Source organism: Chrysemys picta, chromosome 1, assembly GCF_011386835.1.
Source record: "Chrysemys picta bellii isolate R12L10 chromosome 1, ASM1138683v2, whole genome shotgun sequence".
Taxonomy (NCBI): Eukaryota; Metazoa; Chordata; order Testudines; family Emydidae; genus Chrysemys; species Chrysemys picta.
In genome coordinates this window covers 273827168-273853318 of record NC_088791.1, presented here as the reverse complement: position 1 = coordinate 273853318, position 26151 = coordinate 273827168, and the positions used below count along the sequence as shown (strand labels likewise).

The following is a 26151-nucleotide window of genomic DNA, read 5'->3' as shown; positions in this document are numbered from 1 at the left end:
TTTCTCTGATAGACTGAAAAGCCCGTTATCAGATATTTGTTCCTCATATTTTTATAATGGAGATATCCTATCTCCTAGAACTGGAAGGGACCTCGAAAGGTCATCGAGTCCAGCCCCCTGCCTTCACTAGCAGGACCAAGTACTGATTTTGCCCCAGATTCCCAAGTGGCCCCCTCAAGGATTGAACTCACAACCCTGGGTTTAGCAGGCCAAAGCTCAAACCACTGAGCTATCCCTCCCCCCAATCATGCATGATTTTAAATATGGATACTCTAACAGTATCAAGTCATTAATGATAAGCTGTAACCCCATCTAGCCCCAAAAGGCACACCTGGAGGAGTATGCATTCTTTACTTTTCATGCATCTGTGATACAGGCTATGTGGGTCAAATAATGCCCTCAGTTACAGGTGTAGATTAAGAAAATGCAGCTGCACAAGTGCCTCTGAGAGCATAATTTGGTTTTATTATTAATATTATTGGTGATGATGATGCATAAGAAGGAAACAACCCTCTGTGAATGTTAGAACTGAGGTTGGGTTTTCAGTTGTAGCATTTAGGGGCAGGTGGGAGGTTAAAGAAATTATTTTAAAATTTGATATGGAATTGATGAGACAAAATAGAAACCCTCCCCTCCCCCCATAATCCATTATTGCAATCACTTTTCACAGTGCAACTGTACTTTAAGAATATCAGCAGACCTTGGCCTTACCTTCTATGTTCTGATTTTAATGCAACACATCCCTTTGTGTAATTAAGACTGGATTACTGCAGGGCATTCTATCTTGGGTTGCCTAAGAAGCAGCTTCAGGCTGCAGCTATTACAGAAGAGAGCAACATGCTTATTATCAGGGATGGGCAGATGGGATTCAGTCTCCCTGCTGCTTTGTTCTCTGCAGTGGGTGTCTATTGGTATGTGTTTTAATGTAAAGATTTGTACTATACTACATGAAGACTGAAGTAGTTTAACTCTACCAATGTTTTGACATCCTTTGGGCTATCTTACTCTTTCAGGACTGGGAGTAGCAGGTGGTAGGCACACATTACAATATTATAAGTTTGAATCAGACAGATTGATCAATAAATAAAAAGGGAGGAAATATGAAATGACAAGGACTTCATTGTGGTATGGTAAAGTTTTTTCTGTTGTCCAACCTTGTTGGCAAATATTGGGTCCCTGACCAAAGCTGTTGATCCCTGTTGAGACATTAGTCACGTGAATGCTGGAAAAATGTGCTAGGGTACAAAATGTGTTAACTGCACTATTTAAAGAATATGATGGTAAATATGATTTTTGTCATGAGTGTAGACAAGGACATGTGTAGACAAGCACTGAAGCCCCCATAACCACTGCTCTAGCACAGATATTTATTTCTGTTTATAAAAACGTGCCCATCCACAGCTCTGAGTGCATGCACAATATTATTAAAAATAAACACACATTAAAAAGAATGGTCAGAAAAGAGCAGAACCTCTTCCTTACTCAATGCATCCCTTTAAGGAATGCCTGGGAAAATAAATAGGCTGGCTCTGTAATATTCCTTAATGGTCAACAAATTCAAGCTCTGCCCAAGAAAGGGGAAAAGGTAGGTCAGTGAATTCCAAACTTGAGGACACTTCCTGGAAAAGAACCTGCCACAACACTCCTTCTGTTTAAACGTGGGGGCTTTTAGCTCCATTGCCTCTCGCTGTGGTGTCACACGAGATGGCATCTCCAAGGCTGTCTCTGCAATGGTGACAGCATTAGTCCAGTCTAAGGGGGACCATTCATGTCATGTCCATACTGGTACCTCTCCTTCTTGCTACCCTGATGGTGCTGAACTAGTGGTAACAATGGTTGGAAAATTTAGAAAATGTCTAATGCAGAAAAGAGCTAAGGTAGTCAGATATTCAATAATCTATTCTCACTAGTTGACTAAATTGCTTTGGTTGTCTGGTTCAAGGAGAAAAGTTCATTTTCTATTTCAGCATGCCTATCCACACACACACACTCCTTCCTGTTTCAGAGCAGTAGTCTGTTTTTGTTGATACAGACTAACACATGAGGAGTCCTTGTGGCACCTTAGAGACTAACAAATGTATTTGGGTATAAGCTTTTGTGGGCTAAAACCCACTTCATCAGATGCATGCAGTGGAAAATACAGTAGAGAGATATAAATACACAGCATATGAAAAGATGGGAGTTGCCTTACCAAGTGGGGGGTCGGTAAGGCAACTCCCATCTTTTCATATGCTGTATATTTATACCTCCCTACTGTATGTTCCACTCCATGCATCTGATGAAGTGGGTTTTAGCCCACAAAAGCTTATACCCAAATACATTTGTTAGTCTCTAAGGTGCCACAAGGACTCCTCATTGTTTTTACTCCTTCCTGTGTGTGCACTGCTGATGTTAACACTGATGTTTAGTCTTTGCCATTGACTCACATACACTTCTGGTTGTCTTGTGATAATTTTAAAATTCTACTGGGTTAATACATGCATACTTCTGAATGTTGGTGCTTACTGCTTTTGTTAGTGGTTAAATGCCTAATGGCAATTGATGCATTCCTTTGTCCTTGAATATATTTCCATTTCTGCTTCTCATAGAAGTGCATGCATAACTGAACAATTTTAATGTTACTTTTTGAGTTAGTGCAGAACAAAGAATAATAGCAAGTATTATAAACAAAGAGGTGCTCACTTTTGTTCTCATACTAAAAATGGCTAGTTAACACTTTTAGCAAATTTTGATAATTTCTTAGCAATTCAGTAAGTTACTTTGACATCTTCAAGTCATTTGACCTTAGTAATATTAACACCTGCTTTTCCAGATAGGATTGTGTTTTCTCTGATGTTGATTTTATGATTTGGACCCTAAAATGCTGCTGAGATTTTATTAAAGCAATTGTCTTTGAAGAATTGTTTTAATCTCACTACCTCTCCAACCTCAAGTTTTAAGATGATGAAATTTGTTAACTGTCAGACCAGTTCAAAAGTATCTAAAAGTGAGGAGCAAATTTCATGACAGTATAAAGTGGATGACAAAGAAAGACCATCATATGAGAGATTTCAGAAAAAATAGAAACAGTATACAATTTGCCTTTTTAAATTAGATAGCAACTGCTGGATAGATTACTTGAAGGTAAATGAGAAAATCAAGTATAAAATTTATTGCAGTATAATGAGAGATCAGCAATTTGCCTGGAGCTTGCATCTATGCATAGGCAGATATGTAGGAGCTTATTTTTCTTCACCTAACTGGAATAATGATTGTACCTATTAGTAGCTGAGAAAACTGGAATGTATTATTCACTGTGAGTAAAGATGGCAGAATTGGGGCCTCAGTAATTTTTTTTTCTATTAATATTTTGAAATGTCCTTTACGTAAGGAGTAGAGAGTATAGAAAAAAACAACACCCTTTTAAGTTGCTTGTTTTAAAGGGTATCTTGGTACTGTCCCCTACACTGGGCATTATATTCATCCTACAATGATAAAACTTACAGTATCTGGCAGTCAAAAACTTTCAGAACCTGTCATATCTTCCCTTCCACCCAATTACAGTTACTGTTGTTGTTGTTATTTGCATCACAATAGTGCCTAGGAGCCCAAAGCAAGATCTGGGGCCAATTGTGCTAGGCGCTGTACAGGCATAAATTAAGATAGTCTGACTCCAAAGAATCTAAATAGACAAGACAAAATGGTGCTGGACTGAATGAGTCCAATGTCTACTTGGGTTCTGGACAAGGAAATTAGGGTCAATCCTCTCTTCAGATCAAATCCCAGGTAGGAAGTTGGCACTGTTAACATGCAGATTAAAATAAAAATATCATTGTGATTGCAGGGTACCCATCAGTGCTAATCTGTCCAAAAAAGAGGTGTTGAATGAATGGGTAGCTGCCACTTAATTATTTTTAATAATGTGCTAGCACTTGGATGTATGCTGCCTTCAGCAAATCTTGGGTTTGTACTCCATGTTCATACTTTAGGAAACGTCTAGCTGTTCATATAGTAATATATCTGGTGTAAACTGGTATACATACAGCATGGTTTGGACATATTTGGCTCTATAAGTAGCTCCTTAAGTGACCTTGGGCATATAACATCACTACTGTTGCTTTCTCATTCTATAAAATGGGGTAGTCGTCCTAATTTACCTAAGAGGGATGTTATGCTGATTAATTAGTTTAATGTTTGTTCAGTGATTTGAATAGGTCAAGTGCCATTTAAGTGCAAAGCATTATTCATTTAACTATTGCTTAATAGTACTGGTGCATAGCCAATAATCTTCACTGTTAAGAGTGAATGAGCTGGAGTTAGTTTGTATCTGTGTGCTCTTTAAATTTCCGTTATTAGACTCCCTAAATGATCGCTACCTTCCATCTTGGAAGGGCAACATGCAAACATACTCACTACATTTTCTGAGCGCCAGCATTCAAGTATACTCCCATGTGGAACAGGCATAAGCTTTCAGTCCAACTGCCAGTAGGAAGTGAGTAAAGCAACAATAGTGTGGTTTAAACACTGAACAAATTCCGCTCTATGAAAATTATCATTAATCATCCCATTATTAAAACAAGACTCAAAATGTTGTATAAGATAATCGAAATGTTTTGAGCAAAGAAAGGAAATCTATCTCGCGGGGAGGGGAGGAAAGTTAAAATCAGTGACTCTGAAATGTATAAATAGTTGTTTGATTATTTAATATTTCACTCAGACCCGATTAAATTTCTTTCCAGCTTCATCTATGGCTACTATTTTTTCTCGACCACATACTTGCACATTCCTTATGACCAACTCAAAGACCCTAACTCACTCCAGGCACACAAATACATATATTCTCCCACTCACCCATATACATATACGTGGCTATAGTGTGACAAATGAACATCTGGTTAACGCATTTATTTCAAAATAAAGGCTTCTATGTGTGATTTTTTTCATTCCTACCAAGCTAAATCTGCAGAATTATAACCCCCACGCTCCCAGACTCTAATTATATAGTTTTATAAAAAAGGAAATGCCAGCATAGGAGCCACCCAATTCGGAAGCAGAGTCGGGGAGTAGCTATCACAGCTGGGTAGATAGGCTATTGTTTGAAAGACTTGGGTTTTAATACTTCCCTATGGCCGCGGGGATGAACCGTTTAATTCTATTTTAAACTACCAGGTAGTTTGGCCCGAGTGAAGACTGCAGGCTCAGCGTGTTTAAAAAACAACAACAATAAAAAAGGCGGTGTCCTTCCTAGCAGGTCCATTGAGGGTGGAAGTTTCAGGGGCTAGATACAAGAGCGCGGGGGGCGTGGCGGGGCCCAGAGTGTAAATCGGGGCAGAAGCTGGGTCAGCGACAGATCTCCCCCACGATATTGTTTTGTGCCCATGATTCAACAGCTGATGTCAGTGTCTGGTGTGTGCGTGTGTGTCTAGGGAGGGGGTAGGGATACAGGAGGCTGCAACCACATCAAAGCCTAGGTGGGTGATTTGGGGGCGAGGATGCTGCCGGGCGTGGCTCCCGCTCCCCTGCCTCTCTCTAGCCCCGCTCCTCCTCAGGCGCTCGCTTTTTATCCCCCCGCGGCTAATGGCTCTGGAGCCGGGCCGCTCTTTGTTCCCATTGTGCGGGTGCCTCTCCCGTGCCAGAGTGGGAGGGGAGCCCCCGGGCTGTGTTGTCGCTGCTGACAGGAGGCGCAAGAGCAGCTGAGGCGGCTGCCGCCGACCAGGCTGAACGCGAGCTGCAAGGGGGAGAAGCCAGAGCCGCCGCCAGTAGCGGGACCAGGGAAGGAGGCGAGCGGCCGAGGGAGCCCGGCAGCCTTGCGGCGAGCAGGTGCCCGCGGGGCGGGGCGGGGCGGATGGAGGCTGCCTGGCTGCAGCCGCCGGCGATGGCGGAGGTGCAGGCGGCCGGGCCCGGGGCGGGCTCGGTGGTGAGCGCCGAGCTGGAGGTGAAGAAGCTGCAGGAGCTGGTGCGGAAGCTGGAGAAGCAGAACGAGCAGCTGCGGAGCCGCGCAGCGGCCGCCGCCCCCCCGGCCCCGGCCAGCCCGCACCTGCTGTTGCTCCCGCCGCCAGCCCCCGCAGCGGCCGGGCTGGCCTCGAGCGGCAGCCCCGGGGCCCTGTGCATGCCGAGCCCGGCGCCCACTCTCCTGTGCACCGCTAGCCTGGGCCCGCCGGAGCCCTTCGTCTATTTCAAGCCCGCCCTGGCTGGCCTGGCCGCGGCAGCAGGAGGCGGGCAGGAGGCCGGGAGCATCCCCGCGGCGAGGGAAGCCACGGTGCTGGACGAGGTGGAGGTGCTGGACCTGGAGGACGGGGACTGCAGCCAGGACGAGGACACATGGTACATGACCCCGATATTGTCTGAGCGCCCCAGTCCCGGGGTTGGCCGCTCCTGTGCCCCAGGGCAAATCCCCCTCGCCGGGAGCACCAGGGGCCTTGGGAGGGACCGGACAGCAACGGGATCCTGCCCCCGTTAAGCATGGAGAGCCCGGCTGTAATAATGCAGCCTGGCTAAGTGCCGCCCTCCCCAGTCTTCCCTAATTCTTACACAGCTGGTGCTTTCAAGTCGCTGATTAGCATTAACCCTAAAATCCACTTGATCTTATTTTGCTGAATCTTAAATCTGCTTTTTTTAAACGTGTCATCTGGTTGGTGTGATTAACTCTCTCAATGAAAAGGGGCCGTTTCTGAGACCTCTGTTGTCTCCTTCTCAAGTCTAGAGTTTATCTCCTAATCGCCCCTTTATGCTCCATCTCCTCTGCATGCCTAATTTCAAGCCTATCTATATCACTTGGGAAGAGCAGGACTACAGGCTGTCTCTGCTTCTGTAACCTACTCAGTAATGATCCAAAAACCAGGGAGCAATATTTTGCACTGAATTTTATTGTTCCTACTAAGCACATTTATCTTCTTTGCTCACCTCTCACACTTGACTGAGCTTCTAATATTTGGTGACCTCCCTAGCCATTCATTCAGGACGTTAAATTAACACTGTCACAAATGTGGCAATTATGAAGTGGTAGATGTCAGGAAGGAAGAATTAAGGTGAAAAATCTGGTTTAGGTTAAAACCTAGCTGGGTAAAAAATAATGAAAAGATTTTACTGAAGAGCAACATGACTGGTAAGTATATTGGTTTTTAGTCTTGATACTAAGGCTTTTGTTGCTTCCTTTAAAATGGATTTACTACAGTCATTTTAGGAAGGACTAAGAAAGAGATTACAGCCTTCTTTAAAAAATAAGGAATGCTTTCAGTTCTACTTGTACTGGTTATACTCTCCTTAAAATGCTACCCTTTCTCAAGTTGAATTTCAGTCCTCAGCAATATAGTGGGGCTTTGGACTTTTGGGCATTGTTGTTGTGCAGTTATATTGTTCAAATATGTACATGGTTCCAGAATAATGTATGAACATGTGTCAATAAACTGGAAGAAGCAGAAAATAAAATCGAACTAGGGGAATATTTGTGGCTGGTTCTTTATGCCCAGGAAGGGAAAATGATAGACAAAGATATGCAGTGTTGTTGTAGCTCTGTTGGTCCCAGTATATTAGAGAGAGAGTGTGGGTGAGACAATATCAAAGAAGAGCCCCATGTGAGCTCCAAAGATGCTTCCTCTCTCTCTTTCACCAACATAAATTGGTCTGGAAAAAGATATTACCTCACCCACTTTGTCAGACCAAACATACTCAGAATTGTCTAGTGTCTTGTAACTTGTATATCTCAACAGCTTGTGTAGTAATCCTCAAGAGTGCTAATAAATATTACGGAAAATGACCTGAAAGGCCGGATCTGCACTACAGAACTAACCACATTTAATCGTGGTTGTAGCTCAACTGTATTAAAATATGTCAGTGAGAAAAAGAATGTTATAATTATGCTAAAGAGCCATATATTAGCCTGGGTGTCTATCCAGGTGATAATGTTTCCTTAACATGTTCTAATATAGTTTTTAAATCCATGCAGATAAGAGCATATCATGATATAATGCAGTTGAGCCAGAACCATGTTTAAACATAGTTATTGTGGTAGTATAGGTAGGGTCTTAAGACTCATCAAAATGTGATTATCTCTATAAAGATTTTTAGATAACAGGCCTAATTTTTGAAGCTCTTCTCTTGGGAATCACCAACAATTGTAGATAGTTAGTTTATTAGTGATTATTATACTTGACTTATCAATACCAGTTGATTCTGCAGATGATTAGATTGTGCTGGATTGTTTTGGGAACATGACTGGGATGAATCAGTTTTATAATTTCAAACTTCATTGCTCATGACTGATAATATGATAGGGTGTTGTTTCTCTGGTATCATTTAGTTGATTTGGGGTGACCACTTTGCTTGGTTAGTTGCATTTAATAATGTTTTGTACATGCTTACATTTTAAGGCTGTATTGGATCGGTATTATTGCAAGTCTTGCAGTCCAAATGTCAATTGTGATTATCAGGTTTGGTTTGCTCTTTGGAAAGAATCTTGCTATTTGGAGACAAATTCTACCTATGTATGGTATCACCGGGGACTGAATGTATGTATTGAGGTGCAGAATTTGGCCCTTGGTAACTCTGAAGGACAGTTACTTAGTTTTATTAATTTAAACAAGGCACATTGCATATTTCCTTCAGGGATGAATCTCTAATGACCTGCATTGCTGGTCAGTGGTAGTTTCAGTTAGCTGCTGTGGGGTTATTGTTTAAATCTTTTTTTAAATAATGTGTCAAATCTAGAAAGCCAAAGGCCAGTGCAATCCTAATTGTTGACTTTTTAATATTGGGTCTAACTGCTTTTGTAATATTGTTCTAAAAAATTGCAGTTCAAAAAGAAAAAATACCCTATGTTACAAAAAAGTAAAAACTTTTTTCCTTGGTTGTCATCTTTCTGCATAAACATCAAATTATTTGCAAAAAGAAGAACAGGAGTACTTGTGGCACCTTAGAGACTAACAAATTTATTAGTGCATAGGCTTTCGTGGACTACAGCCCACTTGCTCTAATAAATTTGTTAGTCTCTAAGGTGCCACAAGTACTCCTGTTCTTCTTTTTGCGGATACAGACTAACACGGCTCCTACTCTGAAACCTATCAAATTATTTAGAACTCGTCAGTCACATGTTTTACTTTCAAAATACTGCTGAAAGTTAACAATGGAGCTGAGACGTTATTTTCAGTACATATGCAGCTCATCCTGGTTTTTAATTCTGAGGATTAATTGTGTAGCCAACCATTGTATTAAGTGAGAGGAGGTCAGCCCTATTGTCCAGCCAATTCAGGTCTGGAACTCTGCTGGGATTGCAAACAAGGGTACCGGTTGTGATGAGGACACTTGTCCATTAGGAGCTGGATCGCAATTTATCTCCCAAACAGTAGGCTACAAAGCAGGCATTACATAGCAATAGCTCACTACTGAGCTGAGCAGGTTTTGCACCAATAACCTAAATGTGAAGGGCTCTGTCGCTAATTAGTAATCATCTGAGACTTAGTCCCTTTGTCTTGACTTTAGCCTTTTTATATCTGCTATTCACATTCCACTTCCTGGCCGGTTGTGCCTTTTTGCCCTACTTCTGATATTCTATTTAAGAGTTTGTATAACCACACTGTGCTTTAGAAACAAACAGGGTATGGTGTCCAGTGAGGAAGGTGAGAGCTGTCTTCAGCAGCTAATGATATTTCATCCAGGAAGATGTGTGCTTTCCCAGGTGAACCTATGTGTACATGCATGTCAAAATCTGCGAGGACTCCAATAACAGTGGACACCAGCTTAGAGAATTTAGCTGTGAAAACCATCAAGCCCCCTACTGTGAGGTGGTTTAAACACCGGTAGAACCGTAAACTCTACCCCAGGGGCACAGAAGATGATCAGATACTCAAAAAGAAGAACAGGAGTACTTGTGGCACCTTAGAGACTAACAAATTTATTAGAGCATAAGCTTTCGTGGACTACAGCCCACTTCTTCGGATGCATATAGAATGGAACATATATTGAGGAGATATATATACACACATACAGAGAGCATAAACAGGTGGGAGTTGTCTTACCAACTCTGAGAGGCCAATTAATTAAGAGAAAAAAAACTTTTGAAGTGATAATCAAGCTAGCCCAGTACAGACAGTTTGATAAGAAGTGTGAGAATACTTACAAGGGGAGATAGATTCAATGTTTGTAATGGCTCAGCCATTCCCAGTCCTTATTCAAACCGGAGTTGATTGTGTCTAGTTTGCATATCAATTCTAGCTCAGCAGTCTCTCGTTGGAGTCTGTTTTTGAAGTTTTTCTGTTGTAATATAGCCACCCGCAGGTCTCTCACTGAATGACCAGACAGGTTAAAGCATTCTCCCACTGGTTTTTGAGTATTTTGACTCTGAAACCTGTCAGATACTCAAATATTCTTGTCTCTGGTTAGCTGCCTATTGTATTCCAAGCCCAGACAAAAATAGAACAGCTTCTCCTACACTTCTTTTTCTGCACGTTGGTTCATCTGGCTGGAACCAAGAGTGTAAAAATCATCATCATCATCCAGCAAACTTTTTACATTTCCCAAATCTGTATGTAATGTACAGTATAATATATAAAGTCTTTGTATCATGTGGGAGAGATACTGCCTGTGAAAACTGTAATATTATATCAATTCTGACATGATTGGGTAAATCACTGAAGGAAAGAATGTAAAAGATGTTACTATGAAGTTCTTAAATACAAAATTAACCACTGCAATGATTTAATCTACAGTGAGTATTAAATATTCACAGAAAATATTATAAAATCTGTCTCTTTGGGGTATGTATACTGTTTATGAAAACTGTACTATTACATCACTTTAGTGTTAGAAACATGAATTCTTAATACACAGTCAATCAAGTATACAAAAATATAAAGCTTATGTACTGTGTACATGCTAATATTTCTGCATATTTTAATTGAGGTTGTATGTCTCGCCTACTAAGACCCTCACACCACAAGAGAAATCATTGAGTCCTCTGCAATGGTGTAGACATATTCTGGATCATCCCACTCCTGAGATAGAAGCTGCAAAACGTTCCCTATGCTTTAGACTGGAACAAGGTAATCCTATGATCTTTTTACTTGTTATATTTCTTTGAATTTCATAATTAATCAGTTAGCATTTGTGCTTGGCATGCAAGTTTGAAGTTCTATATGCTGATCGGTTTCAGCAGTTTTCTGTGTTTAGCAAATGGTAGATGCATAGTTTTTGTAATATAAGTACACTGCTACCTCGATATACCACGACCCGATATAACACGAATTTGGATGCAACGCGTTAAAGCAGTGCTCCGGGGGGTCGGGGCTGCGCACTCTGGTGGATCAAAGCAAGTTCAATATAACACGGTTTCACCTATAACGCGGTAAGATTTTTTTTTTTTGGCTCCCGAGGACAGCGTTATATCGAGGTAGAGGTGTATATACAACTCCCTCTGTTACATGAGTGGCAGCTATATTTTTAGTTTTTGCTTAGTGTGCATTTTTAAGCAATCTCCTTTTTCTTCTCTTCTTTTTCCTCCACTCTCCAAACCCTAATTTTTAACTATCTTATTAATTTTCAGATGTCCCCATTTCCTCTAAATAAGGGCCCATAGACTTTAATGGGAGAAATCTTGGTCCCTAACTTAAAGTATCGATCCTGCAATGAGATGTCCACAAAGCACCTCTGTACTTGCACAGAACCTCATACATTGCAGTGGGACTCTACACAGGGAATGGAGTCTAACTGCACACATCTCATTGTAGGTTCAGGGATTTATTATTTATAGGACATGCAATAAGAAATCTAACTTGATCACGAATAAGACTGTGTAGGACTTTCTATTGCTCGAATATTGGGGGGCCATGTTCATTGCTAGCATAAAATTGCTCAGTTCCAATTAACTTTGTATGGAGTTATGTCTACCAGTGGTGAGTCTAGCTCCCTGGATATATTACAGTTCTAAATAGAAATCAGCTACATTATTATTTAATTATTTTATTCATTTGTTGTATCAACCCCAGACCCCAGTTAGGATTTCAGTGTGTTAGATGCTGTACAGTTGTTTGGTTCCTGCCCCAAAGAGTTGATAATCCAGTTTTAAGCAAAACTTGACATGGGAGTTCAGAAAACAATTGGGGGGAAGCAGGGAGGAGAGGAGAAGTAAGACAAGGTTAATGTTAATATAGCCATATAGTTTTATAAACTAGCTATGGCCATGCACCTGAAAAGCACTTAAGCACATGCTTAAGATTATGCATGTACTTGTGTGCTTTGCTGAACTGGAGCCTGTGAGTCCGATCCTGTACCACTGAAGTCCATGGAGTTTTATTATTCACTTCAGTGGGAACAGGATAGGGACCCATATTTACAACTCTATGTTTTCCAATTTGTTTGAAAATATATACGTTTTAAAATTAAATATTGGATATTCCTGACTATCCTTCAACCTAGCCATACTTAGTTGCTGACTGAATGTGTGTGTGCACACATGTGTGTACCAAAGCAGTAATAAGTCTTGGGGAAGTATTTGAAATAGGAGATGGTAGTGTTCTAATGGATTAGTTCAGGAAGTTTGTACCCTGTCCAATAGTTTACTTAACAATTCTATTGATGATGCACGAGCTGGAAAGGAATCCTATTTAGACTCCAGTTTTGGAAAAAAACATCACAGAGCAGATTTTAATTAGTAGTAGTTTTACATTTAAAAAAAATTAAAAATACAGATGCAATACAAACTGTCTTCTGCTGCCATTCTCAATTTTAAATAATAATGCGCAACAGAGGCGGCACTCAAAGGTAAGACTGCAAATTCATAAAAAAGTCATTCACTAAATTGTGTGTTAAAACCTGTCAGAGATGGGTAATCTATTTTTTTTCTCCAAGGCATTGTTTACATTTACTAGGAAAGCAAATTGCTTTCACATTTTTCTGTATATTTAAAATGTAAGTGAATTGCTATCTCTCTGATTTTAGTTTGTACATTTTTCAACATCTGAGAGATCATAGCAAATTTTAATGTATAATGTAATATTTTATTCAAGGCTACCTGTGACAGAGTAATTTTACTACATATTCTAATTATGGTTATTGCTCCATGAAGTTCCATTATTTTAAAAATAATTTGAGGATTTATATTCTCTTCAAAGGCCATGTGTAAATCTCATCTTGGGAGCTATGTGTTCAAGGAGAGAATTGTCTCATAAATGTTTTTATTGCAACGGTTTTATAATAAAATTGTTTTGTTGTTACTAATTAACTACCTTTGCTCAGATATGAATTTTTTTAATTGGGCCATTCCCCTATAAGTAATAGTTAATCAACAAATGTCAGGTATTAAATATTAACATTCATTTCTAATTGTATTAAGGTAGGATTCGGTTTTATAGGAGTCTTTCCCCCTGTTTTGGAGCCGGATGAGACAATTGGAACAACTTAATAAATCTGTTTTATAAAGTAAAACTAACTTTCTGTAATGTCTTTTCTTGTTTTATTCCTCATTTTGTATCCCTGTCTATTGATGATCCCTTTTATTTATATATTACAATTTGATTCTTCCCTAAAAAGTAACTGTGAAAATGGCATTATGGATTTCCACAATAGTTGTATTTCAAGTGATAACATATACAGTTTACTCAGTTTAAAGGTAAAAAGTCTTTCCCCCTTAGCTACCAGCCCTTCAAATTCACCGTGGTATCAGAAAATCAGGTTGTGCTCTTTCTAGCTTGCACGTCACCACCAGTAACCCTGATTCAGCTGATGATTATTATTGTGTACTCAATGTGCAGTAACAATGTACAAATCTGTACTCTGAGATAAAGTTTGCTGCTGGAGTTTACTTAATAATTTTGTTGTTGATCCATGAGCTAGAAAGGAATCCAGTGTAGCCACTCATAGCTATCTTAGCATTATAGTGGTAACAGGAATGAAAAGCAGCAAAAACTTATTTTTGCCTTGGCTCAGTTGTTCCTTCTGCTCTTCATACAGGCCCTAGTACAGCAAGTTAGATGCAAGGACATGCCCAATTTTAAGTGCATGAGTAGTTCCACTGAAGCAAAAACTACTCGGACTTGGTGAATACAGTGCACAAGATCCAACTGCAGCTCCTGGGTTCTCTTCCTGAGTTTGCACATCACTCAGGCTTGTAGCAGTGTCTTTTCTTTTCTGGGTGTAATGGTTGCAGCTCCTCCTTATAACTTTATATTGTGGGGGAGGGGGGTGAATAGTGCTCATGACGTTTTAGAGGCATTTGGGCCTGAATGCACAAAAGGAGTTAGGACTGGTGATGCTGAGTGCCCTAATGCCTAACTTTTAGACACCTAGAAAATCACTGTGATTCACAAAGCCTGAGTTAGGTGTCTAGGCTCCCATACAATGAATGAGGAGCTTGTGATTCACAAAAGCCAGCATGTTAGGAAGGGAGCTGCCTACACTAGCCAATGGGAGATGCCAATGAGATGGATGCATGCTAAACCCTCCTGCCCGCAACAGATGCCTAAGTCTGGGCTGCAGGAAGACACTTATCTCTTCCTGGGATTCTCAGCTGCAAACCCTCTCTTGGTGTTAAGCATCTATGCTATTAGCAAGAAGCTAGGGGAGAGGAAAGGAGAGGAGGAAGACTCTTAAGAAGTTGTGTGTGTGTGTGTGTGTGTGTGTGTGTGTGTGTGTGTGTGAGAGAGAGAGAGAGAGAGAGACTAACTCTATAATCTGGTGGTTAGAGTGCTCACGTGGGAGGTGGAAGACCAGATCCATTTTCCCTTTGTCAGTGACTCTCTAATTTATCCATAATGCATCAGCTTCAACAGGGAAGATTGAGGGAGCAGCATATCAGAATAGCCTATAGCCCCGTGGTTAGAGCACTCTCTGGAGAGGTGGCAGATCCCTGTTCAAATCCATTCTTCCCCTCAGGGGGACTTGAATCCATATTCCATGTGAATAACTTATAGCACAGTTGTTAGGGTGAAAGGAAAGTCCTCTTCCCCACTCCAGCTATTTTGTGTGAACTCACCTTCGGGGCCTAATCTGTTTGATGCCCTCTGAGCATGCCTAGTGGATTGGGCCCTAAATGTGATTTAGATGGAAGAATGTCTATTCCCCTGGTTTGTGAATAGCTCTGGGGCTTCCAAGAGGGTAGGTGGTTGGGCGCCTACAGTGAGACAGTAGTTTGCATGCCCAGAGACAAAAGTTAGGCAGCTAGGGAACTTTTACTGCAGAGATTTAGGCTCTGAGTTTAGACAGCTCCAGGGATCGGTGGGAGTTTTGTGCATCACAGTGGTCCCAAAACTGAGACTTAGGTGCCTAAAACAGAGATCTGGGCACCTAACTCCTTTTGTGCTTTCAGGCCTTGCTACCTTTTTACACTTCATAAATTTCTCCATGTCTTAAGTTAACTTGTTCCACATGTTGATTTGTCAGTCAGAAAATTGTACCACGTGGGTGGAGTGGGTCGAACAGTACCTTTCCAGGCGAGATTTGCCACTGCAATGCTGTAGCCAAAGTACAACAAAAAAACAAATGTCCCAATTCTGTAGTGTATGGAGACTGAGGGAGATGTATGGTTCTGAAGACACTAAGGCCTGTAGTGCAGTCATGACATAGGACATATTCTAGAGTAGGGTTACCATATTTAAAAAATAAAAAAAGAGGACACTCCACGGGCCCTAGCCCCGCCTCTTTCCCACCCCCGGCCCCACCCCAACTCCGCCCTTTCCTCGCCCCTTCCCCAAAGTCCCCGCCCTAACTCCCCCTCCTCCCTCCCGGCTCCAGCTGCTCTGCTCCGGTGGCGCAGGGTCCGGAGGCACGGGGGCTGCCCGAAGCCGGTAGCGCTGGCTCGGGCAGCTTGGCTCTTAAACAGAGCCGAAGTCTGAGTCCGGGGAGGAGCAGAGCAGCCGCGGGAGAGGAAGTGCCCGGCTGGTATTTTTCCCGGACATGTTCGGCTTTTTGGCAATCCCCCCCGGACGGGGGTTTGATTGCCGAAAAGCCGGACATGTCCGGGAAAAACCGGACGTATAGTAACCCTATTCTAGAGTATTTGCTGATGTTTCATATCTTCCCTGATTGTGCAGTTTGATGGCTAAAAAAATCAATCTTTTGGAGGCCTAAACTTAAGAATTGGCAGTAGATCAAAGATCATTTATAAGCTGTGCAGATAAGACTGCTGAGCCTCACTCATGTCATCAAACGTTTATGCTCTATTTGTCTGAGATATGCTTAGCAATGGAAGACTTCCAACTGAAGACTGTTAGAGTTTGGGGCCAGATTTCTAGTGGAAATTTACATGTGGGGGTGGAGCAGAATTATAAGAATCCTGTATTTTCCCATTCACCTTGCTTTTTCTATTTTGTGTGTGTTTGTTTCCCAATTGGGAGATTCCTGCAGAATCCTTTCTAACCTAGATAGTGGCATAGAACACATACAGTGCAATGCACAGAAAGAGCAATAGCACGAAACAAATTAGGATTGAACAATTCTAGTGAATTTAATGGTGCTGGGGAAGCACTGTATGACTGTCCTTTTGCTGCAGTGGGTGGAAAGGTCAGATGAGCAAGGAAGAGACATTCAGAAAAAATAGGAAAAGGTAGGGTGAGTGTCATATTTTCGCAAGGAAACTATTTCTCTTTGATCCTTTGCTTGTCTGATGCAGGGCCGGCTCTAGCTTGTTTGCTGCCCCAAGCAGCAAAAAAAAGCGCCGCGCCCCCCCCCCCCCAGCCGAGCGCCGCGCCCCCCCCCCCAGCCGAGCGCCGCGCCCCCCCCCCAGCCGAGCGCCGCGCCCCCCCCCAGCCGAGCGCCGCGCCCCCCCCCAGCCGAGCGCCGCGCCCCCCCCCCCAGCCGAGCGCCGCGCCCCCCCCCCCAGCCGAGCGCCGCCGGAACCCCCCCCCCCAGAGCAGCGCCGCGCGCCGGAGCCCACCCCCCCTGTGCTGAGCGCCGCCGGAACCCCACCGAGCCCCGCGCCGCCCCCCCCCCCGCCGAGCGCCGCGCCGCGGGAGCCCGCCCCCTGCCAAGCACCGCCGGAACCCCCCTCCAGCGCCGCGCCCGCACCGCACCCCCACCGAGCACCGCGTGCCGGAACCCCCCCCCAGCGCCGAGCCCTGCGCTGCCCCCCCCGCCGAGCGCCGCGCCGCCGGAGCCCGCCCCCCGCCTAGCGCCGCCGGAACCCCCTTCCAGCGCCGCACCCGCGTTGCCCCCTCGCCGAGCCCCGCGCAACCGGAGCCCGCCCCCCCAGTGCCGCGCCGCTGGAGCACCCCGCGGAATGCTGCGCCGCGCTCCCCCCGCCGCCCCTTACCAGGTGCCGCCCCAAGCATGTGCTTGGGTGCCTGGTGCCTGGAGCCGGTCCTGGTCTGATGGTTTCCTTTGTTTGGTCTGCAGCAATTTGTTATCCACTTTTAAATTTGTACCCCCATTTTTAACACTGCTCTCCACCTTTTTGATTCTGTCAAGTCACCAGGACCACATATTAGCCTTAATAGTGTGATGGAGTCTGTTTTACATGCTGTTAGTAATGATGGGAGGTTTGGGAAACTGCTGTTTAGTACCAAATCCTCTGAGGAGGAAGATGTGATGGGCAAGCTTCCCATTCCCTATGCTGATTTACACCAGCTGAGGATTTGGCATGTAGCTATACTGCAGGAGCATGCCATTGAAGAGCCAAGTAGATAAATTGAGGAACTTAGAGCCATAGCAAAGAGTCACTCTACAGGAGTTCAGTTAGTTTTTGTGGAGGGCTTGAAACTCAGCCTTCCAGACAGCAGAGCCCATAGGATCTGTGTCATGCCCCAGCTTTTAACAGTCCTTTGGTATAGTGATATGTTTGTGGAAGATTATATTTTGGAGATGCTCCCTCATAAGGGACAGTATTATGAATATAGGAATTTAGAGACGTGCCCTGGAAACTGGGGTTGAGAACACAGAGTAGCTGTGCACAGCAATTCACCACAGAAGTGCTCTTAGTTTGTTTTTTATTAAAAGTGTTATTCCTTTCTTCTTCACTGGTTTGTTGATTAACTCCAAGATCTTTACACTTGGAGGAACCCCTGCAGTGTGCCAGACCTTCAAGGGGGTCTCCCTCTTCCTTAAGGGTAGGCCAGACAGCCTCAGTGCCTCTGAGACTCAGCCTCTGGACTGCAGCACTCCTGTTTCACAACGTGAGCTCTTCCCAGTGAGTCCAACTGAGATAAAGTCTCTGACCAGGAGTCTCATATACTTCAGGGACCAATGCACCTCTGCAGTTACTTGTAGTGACACCAGGAGGCTTTTCAAAATAGAGTAGGTTTTATTAGTGAACTGGAACACAGCATCAGGAAGTCCTTAGGTTAGCATAGAGAAATAAAAGTTTGGGGCACCTGGCATTGGCCACTGTCGAAAGACAGGATACTGGGTTAGATGGACCTTTGGTCTGATCCAGTATGGCCGTTCTTACATTCTAAAAGGTTAAGACATAGTCCACTGTGGCCAAGCCAGTATTCCACCCAGCCAAGCTGCTGTGGAATCCATTTTTGGCCCTCTTTGTCAGTCCCATGTGAGAGCTAATGTCTTTCCAAAAGCTAGCTGTGTTCCAGCCACTTGACACCTTTCAGTCCGTTGTCCAACTCCTGTAGGCCCTGTAGGCTCCAGAGTTCACATTTTCCACCTCCTGAAGTTTCCTTGTTAGGTGTTAATTGTTCAGTCCTTGGGACTCCATTGTCTTTGCCATTTGGATCCTCCATTGATGCCGCCCTAGGATTGGGCGGAATGCCGCCTCGAACAATCTGCCGCCCCAAGCACCAGCTTGCTCAGCTGGTGCCTGGAGCCGGCCCTGGTTCTAAGGGCAGCTTTTTAACCCATTGCACTCAAAGGAGAACAGTGCAAAGGACAGAGGGAAACTCGGGCATGCAGAGGAATAATAAAAGTACAGAAAGCTCCCACTTTGTCACAATATAAAATACCGTTTAAAGTACACAGTTCATCCTAGATTTGTTCTCTTTTAAAGAAATGTTGCTTCAGCTGTTTAAAAACTATAGGGTCCAATCTTGGTTCTATTGAAGTCAGTTGTGGAAGTTTTGCTATTGCCCACAGTCTTCTTTTATGGTCTCTGTTTTTTTGTTTTTGTAAATGATAGAAACAGTACTAAGTGTATTATAATGAATAATGTGCCTCCAAACTAAAAAATACTGTCTGTATGTGATCTTTTTAAGGGAAGGCGTATTGTGACACTGAAACAACTATTCAGGAGCTTGTTTCCAATGGCTTACGATCCTGCCAGAACCTCTCAATTAAATTATAGACTTTACCTGCATAAATATAGTAAACACTATGTTGTGTATCAGTTGAGGTTGCCCTGAACATAACATACCTAGCACAAGACTTCAAAAACAAAGAAATGAAAAGCTAAGCCATCTAAGGATATGTATCGTTTACTCCTCCATCCAGCGACACATACACCTTACCACTAGCACAACCACAATGTACCACAACCATAATTTAGTTGGGATGCTAACCTTTCAGCATCCCATTCATCAAACTTCCTGCCACCACAGAAACAGATTCTGCCCCTCCTCTCACCATTATCCCTTCTTTACAGTTCTGGGAAACCACACTCAGGTAATCACAGTGCACTTCATATAATTTTGACTCTTTAAAATACAAGGCAATATTTGTGAGCAGTTAAACAGTTTAATGATATGGTAGCTCTTTGACAGCAGAATAGAGCAGAACATATTGGAAGGGAGCGAGAGTTGTATTTTACGTGCTTGAACTGAAGCAATACTGTTTGAATTGCAAACCATTTTGATTTTCATATAGATTTAATTGATGTTCTTTCAGACATTGGAGTGTACAATTTTATGGAACTCAGGAACTGATTGAGATTTAATGCCATTTTATCATACATATTTTTCAGATGAGATGGGGATTGGAATCTTGAGCAAAATGTTTTCAGATTATGAAGAGTAGTGTGCTGAAGCATGCGGTTTTCAGGATGGTTGTTTCCATCATAAAGAATACAGAGAATATAATTGTAAAGCTCTAGAAGCAATCGAAGAAGCTGCAAGACTGATGCAGTTACTTTATGTCTATGGATCTGATACTGAGTGCCCTCAACTCCTATCAGTATCAGAACTGGTGCTCAGCGTCTTGCAGAGGCACTCCACATCTTGCAGAATTGGGCCTGTAGTAGTCTCTTGCGTAAATGCAAGGTCTTGTTCTCCAGGCACACAGTATATTTTCAAACATCTGAGTCATCTCTGCTTAGACTTCATTAATTTGGGAGACCCATTTACTGCACATGCATAATTCCAGTCAGTTATTGGAGTTTTCACAAATGCTATATTACTGGATTTTTAAAAGCAACTATTGAAGCTGTTTTGCTTATTTTATTTATATGAAAAAACTCTATCCTTTGATTTCTACAGAGACATGTTTTTTTCAAGTGTTTAAAATAGAAAATTTCTCTCCAGCTTTGCAAACGTGCTGCAAGATAGGTTTTGCAATAGAATGTTTCTTACAGCAGTGAATGTATGTAAAATGAGAGATACTGACCTTAAATCTTTCTTCTAGGGCTGTGAAATGACTAAAAAAAACCAAAACATTAAAAAAAAAAAAGTCGTGATTAATCACACGGTTAAACAATAATAGAATATCAATTGAAATTTACTATAAATATTTTGGATGTTTTTCTCCCTTTTCAAATATATTGATTTTAATTACAACACAGAATACGAAGTGTACAGTACTCACTTCATATTATTACAAATATTTGCACTATAAAAAAGATAAAAAGAAAAGAAATAATATTTTTCAATTCACCTCATACAGGTACTGTAGTACAATCTCTTTATTATGAAAGTGCAACTTACAAATGTAGAATTCTTTTTTTTCCATAACTGCACTCAAACAAAACAATATAAAACTTTAGAGCCTACAAGTTAAAGCATGAAGGGGCATACACATTTTTTTTTAGCATATCTGGCATGTAAATCCCTTGCAACACTGGCTACAACAATGCCATGCGGGTGCCTGTTCTTATTTACAGTGTCACCTGAAAATGAGAAGCAGGCAGCATTATCTCACGTAAATGTAAACAAACTTGTTTGTCTTAGCAACGGGCTCAGCAAGAAGTAGGACTTAGTGGATGTGTATGAGGTGAATTGAAAAATACTATTTCTTTTGTTTATCTTTCTTAACATGCAAATATTTGTAATCAAAAGTAATAATATAAAGTGAGCACTGTATACTTTGTATTCTGTGTTGTAACTGAAATCAATATATTTGAAAATGTAGAAAAACATCCACAAATATTTATAATAAATTTAAATTGGTATTCTATTCTTGTTTAACAGTGAGATTAAAGCTGCAAGCAATCGTGACAGTTTTTTAATCTAGTTAATTTGTTTTGCATTAACTGCAATTAATTGACAGCCCTACTTTATTTGCAGATAACTTTTCTTCTGATCTTACAATCGTTCTTGAATATCACACCTACTTTTTTCATGACATTATAACTAATACAATACACAATCAAATGATTTCGTGTTTTGGAGATTGATAGGTAGGTAATTTGTATAATTGATAGGTAGGTAATTTGTATGAAAAGGTTTTCTTAACCCTCCATTTTTCCATCTGAATTTGTGTTTAGAGAAGGTGCTGGATTTGCAGACTAAAGTCTTATATTTACTGGGTGGTATGCAAGCAGCATTATAAATAACTTCACACCATGCCCATCCAATCCTTGAATGAAGGTGCTTATATAGTGTCCACTGCCAACTGAGCTGAGACTACCATCTTACCATGAATAGGTCATAGGACAGCCAGAAATTGAAACGGTCTTTGGTATTACCATTGGGTTATGCAGTCACTTTTTTGTTCACCTCATGTGTTTGAGTATTGTTGCATGCTTTCATGAAAATAAGAATGTATGCATGCAGTGTATTTTCAAGATCTACAGCAGACAATGGAAAGCAATAGTAATAGGATCAAGCCTATCAATTATCCTGTCTAGGAGTATAGGCAAGATATTATTATGCAATGTAGCACAAACTATGACTTTTGTTTCCAAAATCTACAAATAGCTTTTATAGAGAGAGAATACAAATAAAACGGATTTGTATTAGGAGATAGATGCATTTGGTGGTTCGTCCTTTGCAAGAGAAATCATTCAGATGCTATGGTTTCTTCCAAAACTGAGCTTCATATAGTTTACGTGGGGGACACTACCTTTTAATTTTCTTTACCTGTTGACAGTGTTCCTAGCATTTACCAATCTTCAAATCATCCTTATAGCTCTTCTCTGAAGTCTTTAATTTTTTTCAGTGTCCTTTTTTGAGATGCATACACCAGAACTGGACATCTCCTTACTCTGACTCTGTATATCCCAATATGTACATCCAAGGATTACATTAGTCATTTTGTTTATAGTATTGCACTGGGAGCTCATGTTCAGTTAATTGTCCACTGTGACCCCTAATTCTTTCTTTTTCAGAGTCACTGCTTTCCAGGATATGGTTCACCATCTTGTGTGACTTACATTTATTGCTAGATGTATGACGTTGAATTTGGCCATATTAAATTAATGTTGTTTGCTTGCATCCAACTTACCAAGTGATCAAGATCCAGAACATCTGTCATTTTCCTGCTGCCAGAGGGCCTGGAAACATTAGTTTCCATAAGGAATTTGGGTTAACCTTGGCATCTGTACAGATGTTGTTAAACTGAGCCCTAAAAGCGATGAGATTCTTTCTTTTACAGTTATAGAAACTTCTTTAAATGTTGTTTTGTGTGAAAGTTTACTGTGCCTGATATTCCAGATGAAACTACTTTTTTTAATACGCCACGTGTTTCTCCAATCCTTGATAGAACCTAGGTATTTTGTAATGGGGTGCTAAATAGTGCTACCTTGGGGCTATGATTGAATTATTCGAGTACTATAGAACTTTTAGAGTGTTAACAATAATACTATAGTACTATAGCATAACTCTATGCAGAACAGAGATGCTATTGCAGTTTGTAAACAGTATTAATTGAAATAAAAATATATGATTTAAAGGCCTTGCTATAAAAAGCACAAAAGTATTTCTAGGCAGATTTAGAGGTTGGTTGATGGCTATTTTATCATCTTTTTCATTTAAAAAAAAGTCATGGGCATATAGTTGGCAAAAAGGACACGTGCTGTGATAAATGAAGAGACTTGAATGTAGTAGTTCCCATACCGCAATTAGGTTTTGTAAATGCAATCTAACTCAGGATGAATGAGAGATTTTACCATCTCTAGAAGAAATAAAGTTTTCCTAGGGTTCATTTGACTAGTCCTTTGTGTAATGGCAGTGTTGATTTCCTGCTTTCTATTAGTCTTGCATGCAGCCTAGGATTTAACTTGTCAGTACACGAAGTTCTGATGTGATGTGTTTCGGCACTGATCATCCATTTAGAAAAAAATTCTAAAATATCAAGTGGTGGATTTAAAAACAAAAACAAAACAAAACAGAATCCATGATTATCATGACAGACTGTGCAACCTCTAAGCCGAAGAAGAGAGACGTCATTTCAAGTTTATTTTGGATTTGATAAAAATAGAACCTCCACACAGGGGAATTTTGTCTTATGTCCTTTCGGACTATGTTTAGTTCTTATATTCATAGATTCTAGGACTGGAAGGGACCTCGAGAGGTCATCGAGTCCAGTCCCCTGCCCGCATGGCAGGACCAAATACAGTCTAGACCATCCCTGATAGACATTTATCTAACCTACTCTTAAATATCTCCAGAGATGGAGATTCCACAACCTCCCTAGGCAATTTATTCCAGTGTTTAACCACCCTGACAGTTAGAAACTTTTTCCTAATGTCCAACCTAGACCTCCCTTGCTGCAGTTTAAGCCCATTGCTTCTTGTTCTATTCTTAGAGGCTACGGTGAACAAGTTTTCTCCCTCCTCCTTATGACACCCTTTTAGATACCTGAAAACTGCTATCATGTCCCCTCTCAGTCTTCTCTTTTCCAAACTAAACAAACCCAATACTTTCAGCCTTCCTTCATAGGTCATGTTCTCAAGACCTTTAATCATTCTTGTTGCTCTTCTCTGGACCCTTTCCAATTTCTCCACATCTTTCTTGAAATGCGGTGCCCAGAACTGGACACAATACTCCAGCTGAGGCCTAACCAGAGCAGAGTAGAGCGGAAGAATGACTTCTCGTGTCTTGCTCACAACACACCTGTTAATACATCCCAGAATCATGTTTGCTTTTTTTGCAACAGCATCACACTCTTGACTCATATTTAGCTTGTGGTCCACTATAACCCCTAGATCCCTTTCTGTCATACTCCTTCCTAGACAGTCTCTTCCCATTCTGTATGTGTGAAACTGATTATTCCTTCCTAAGTGGAGCACTTTGCATTTGTCTTTGTTAAACTTCATCCTGTTTAACTCAGACCATTTCTCCAATTTGTCCAGATCATTTTGAATTATGACCCTGTCCTCCAAAGCAGTTGCAATCCCTCCCAGTTTGGTATCATCTGCAAACTTAATAAGCGTACTTTCTATGCCAATATCTAAGTCGTTAATGAAGATATTGAACAGAGCCGGTCCCAAAACAGACCCCTGAGGAACCCCACTCGTTATGCCTTTCCAGCAGGATTGGAAACCATTAATAACAACTCTCTGAGTAGGGTTATCCAGCCAGTTATGCACCCACCTTATAGTAGCCCCATCTAAATTGTATTTGCCTACTTTATCGATAAGAATATCATGCGAGACTGTATCAAATGCCTTACTAAAGTCTAGGTATACCACATCCACAGCTTCTCCCTTATCCACAAGACTCGTTATCCTATCAAAGAAAGCTATCCGATTGGTTTGACATGATTTGTTCTTTACAAATCCATGCTGGCTGTTCCCTATCACCTTACCACCTTCCAAGTGTTTGCAGATGATTTCCTTAATTACTTGCTCCATTATCTTCCCTGGCACAAAAGTTAAACTAACTGGTCTGTAGTTTCCTGGGTTGTTTTTATTTCCCTTTTTATAGATGGGCACTATTTTTGCCCTTTTCCAGTCTTCTGGAATCTCTCCCGTCTCCTATGATTTTCCAAAGATAATAGCTAGAGGCTCAGATACCTCCTCTATTAGCTCCTTGAGTATTCTAGGATGCATTTCATCAGGCCCTGGTGACATGCAGGCATCTAACTTTTCTAAGTGATTTTTAACTTGTTTTTTTTTTATTTTATCTGCTAAACCTACCCCCTTCCCATTAGCATTCACTATGTTAGGCATTCCTTCAGACTTCTCGGTGAAGACCGAAACAAAGAAGTCATTAAGCATCTCTGCCATTTCCAAGTTTCCTGTTACTGTTTCTCCCTCTTCACTAAGCAGTGGGCCTACCCTGTCTTTGGTCTTCCTCTTGCTTTTAATGTATTGATAAAAAGTCGTCTTGTTTCCCTTTATTCCTGTAGCTAGTTTGAGCTTAGGGACACAGGAGAAGAGAAACCAAAGCAAGGAGTGCCTGCAGCACCACACTAGGTCAGGAGAAGGTGCCAAAGGGCAGCATGCTCTACGACACTAAGCATTTTAAATGGGTTTGACCACTAGAAAATTCTCTTTTGAGATTTTTGTACTATTGATGTGACTTCTTCACCTTGGCACAAGATAGCCTGTGTCACATGGATGAGCTAAATGACTTTTTTGTTTCAGTTTTCACCAAAAAGTTTAGTAGTAGTAGCAATTGGACATCTAACATAGTGAATGCCAGTGAAAATGAGGTAGGATCAGAGGCTAAAATAAGGGAAGAACAAGTTAAAAATTACTTAGACAAGTTAGATATCTTCAAGTCACCAGGGCCTGATGAAATATATCCTAGAATACTCAAGGAGCTGACTGAGGAGATATCTGAGCCATTAGTGCTTATCTTCGAAAAGTCATGGAAGATGGGAGTTATTCCAGAGGACTGGAAAAGGGCAAATAAAGTGCCCACCTATAAAAAGAGAAATAAGGACAACCCAGGGAATTACAGATCAGTCAGCTTAACTTCAATACCCAGAAAGATAATGGAGCAAATAATTAAGCAATCAATTTGCAAACACCTAGAAGATAATAAGGTGATAAGTAACAGTTAGCATGGGTTTCTCAAAAACAAATCATGTCAAACCAACCCAATAGTTTTCTTTGACAGGGTAACAAGCCTAGTGGATGGGCGGAGAGTGGAGATGTGATATATCTTGATTTTTTAGTAAGGCTTTTGATGCTGTTGCATCATACAT

General features: G+C 41.5%; 1 protein-coding gene across 5 annotated transcripts in view; it reads left to right on the top strand.

Moving 5' to 3' along the window:
- Window positions 1–5308: 5308 nt before the first annotated feature.
- SLAIN1 (SLAIN motif family member 1) overlaps window positions 5309–26151 on the top strand; it is a 74435-nt gene continuing 53592 nt past the window's right edge. The window contains exons 1-2 of one of the 5 annotated variants that reach the window (XM_008178532.3): window positions 5309–6303; window positions 10876–11015. In XM_008178532.3, coding sequence (XP_008176754.1) covers window positions 5825–6303; window positions 10876–11015 — 619 coding nt within the window. In that variant the 5' untranslated portion in view covers window positions 5309–5824. Of the gene's footprint in view, window positions 6304–6774; window positions 7085–10875; window positions 11016–26151 lie in introns of those variants that run through there. The other 4 variants (XM_008178533.4, XM_008178534.4, XM_065581072.1 and 1 more) reach the window with 4 other exon arrangements.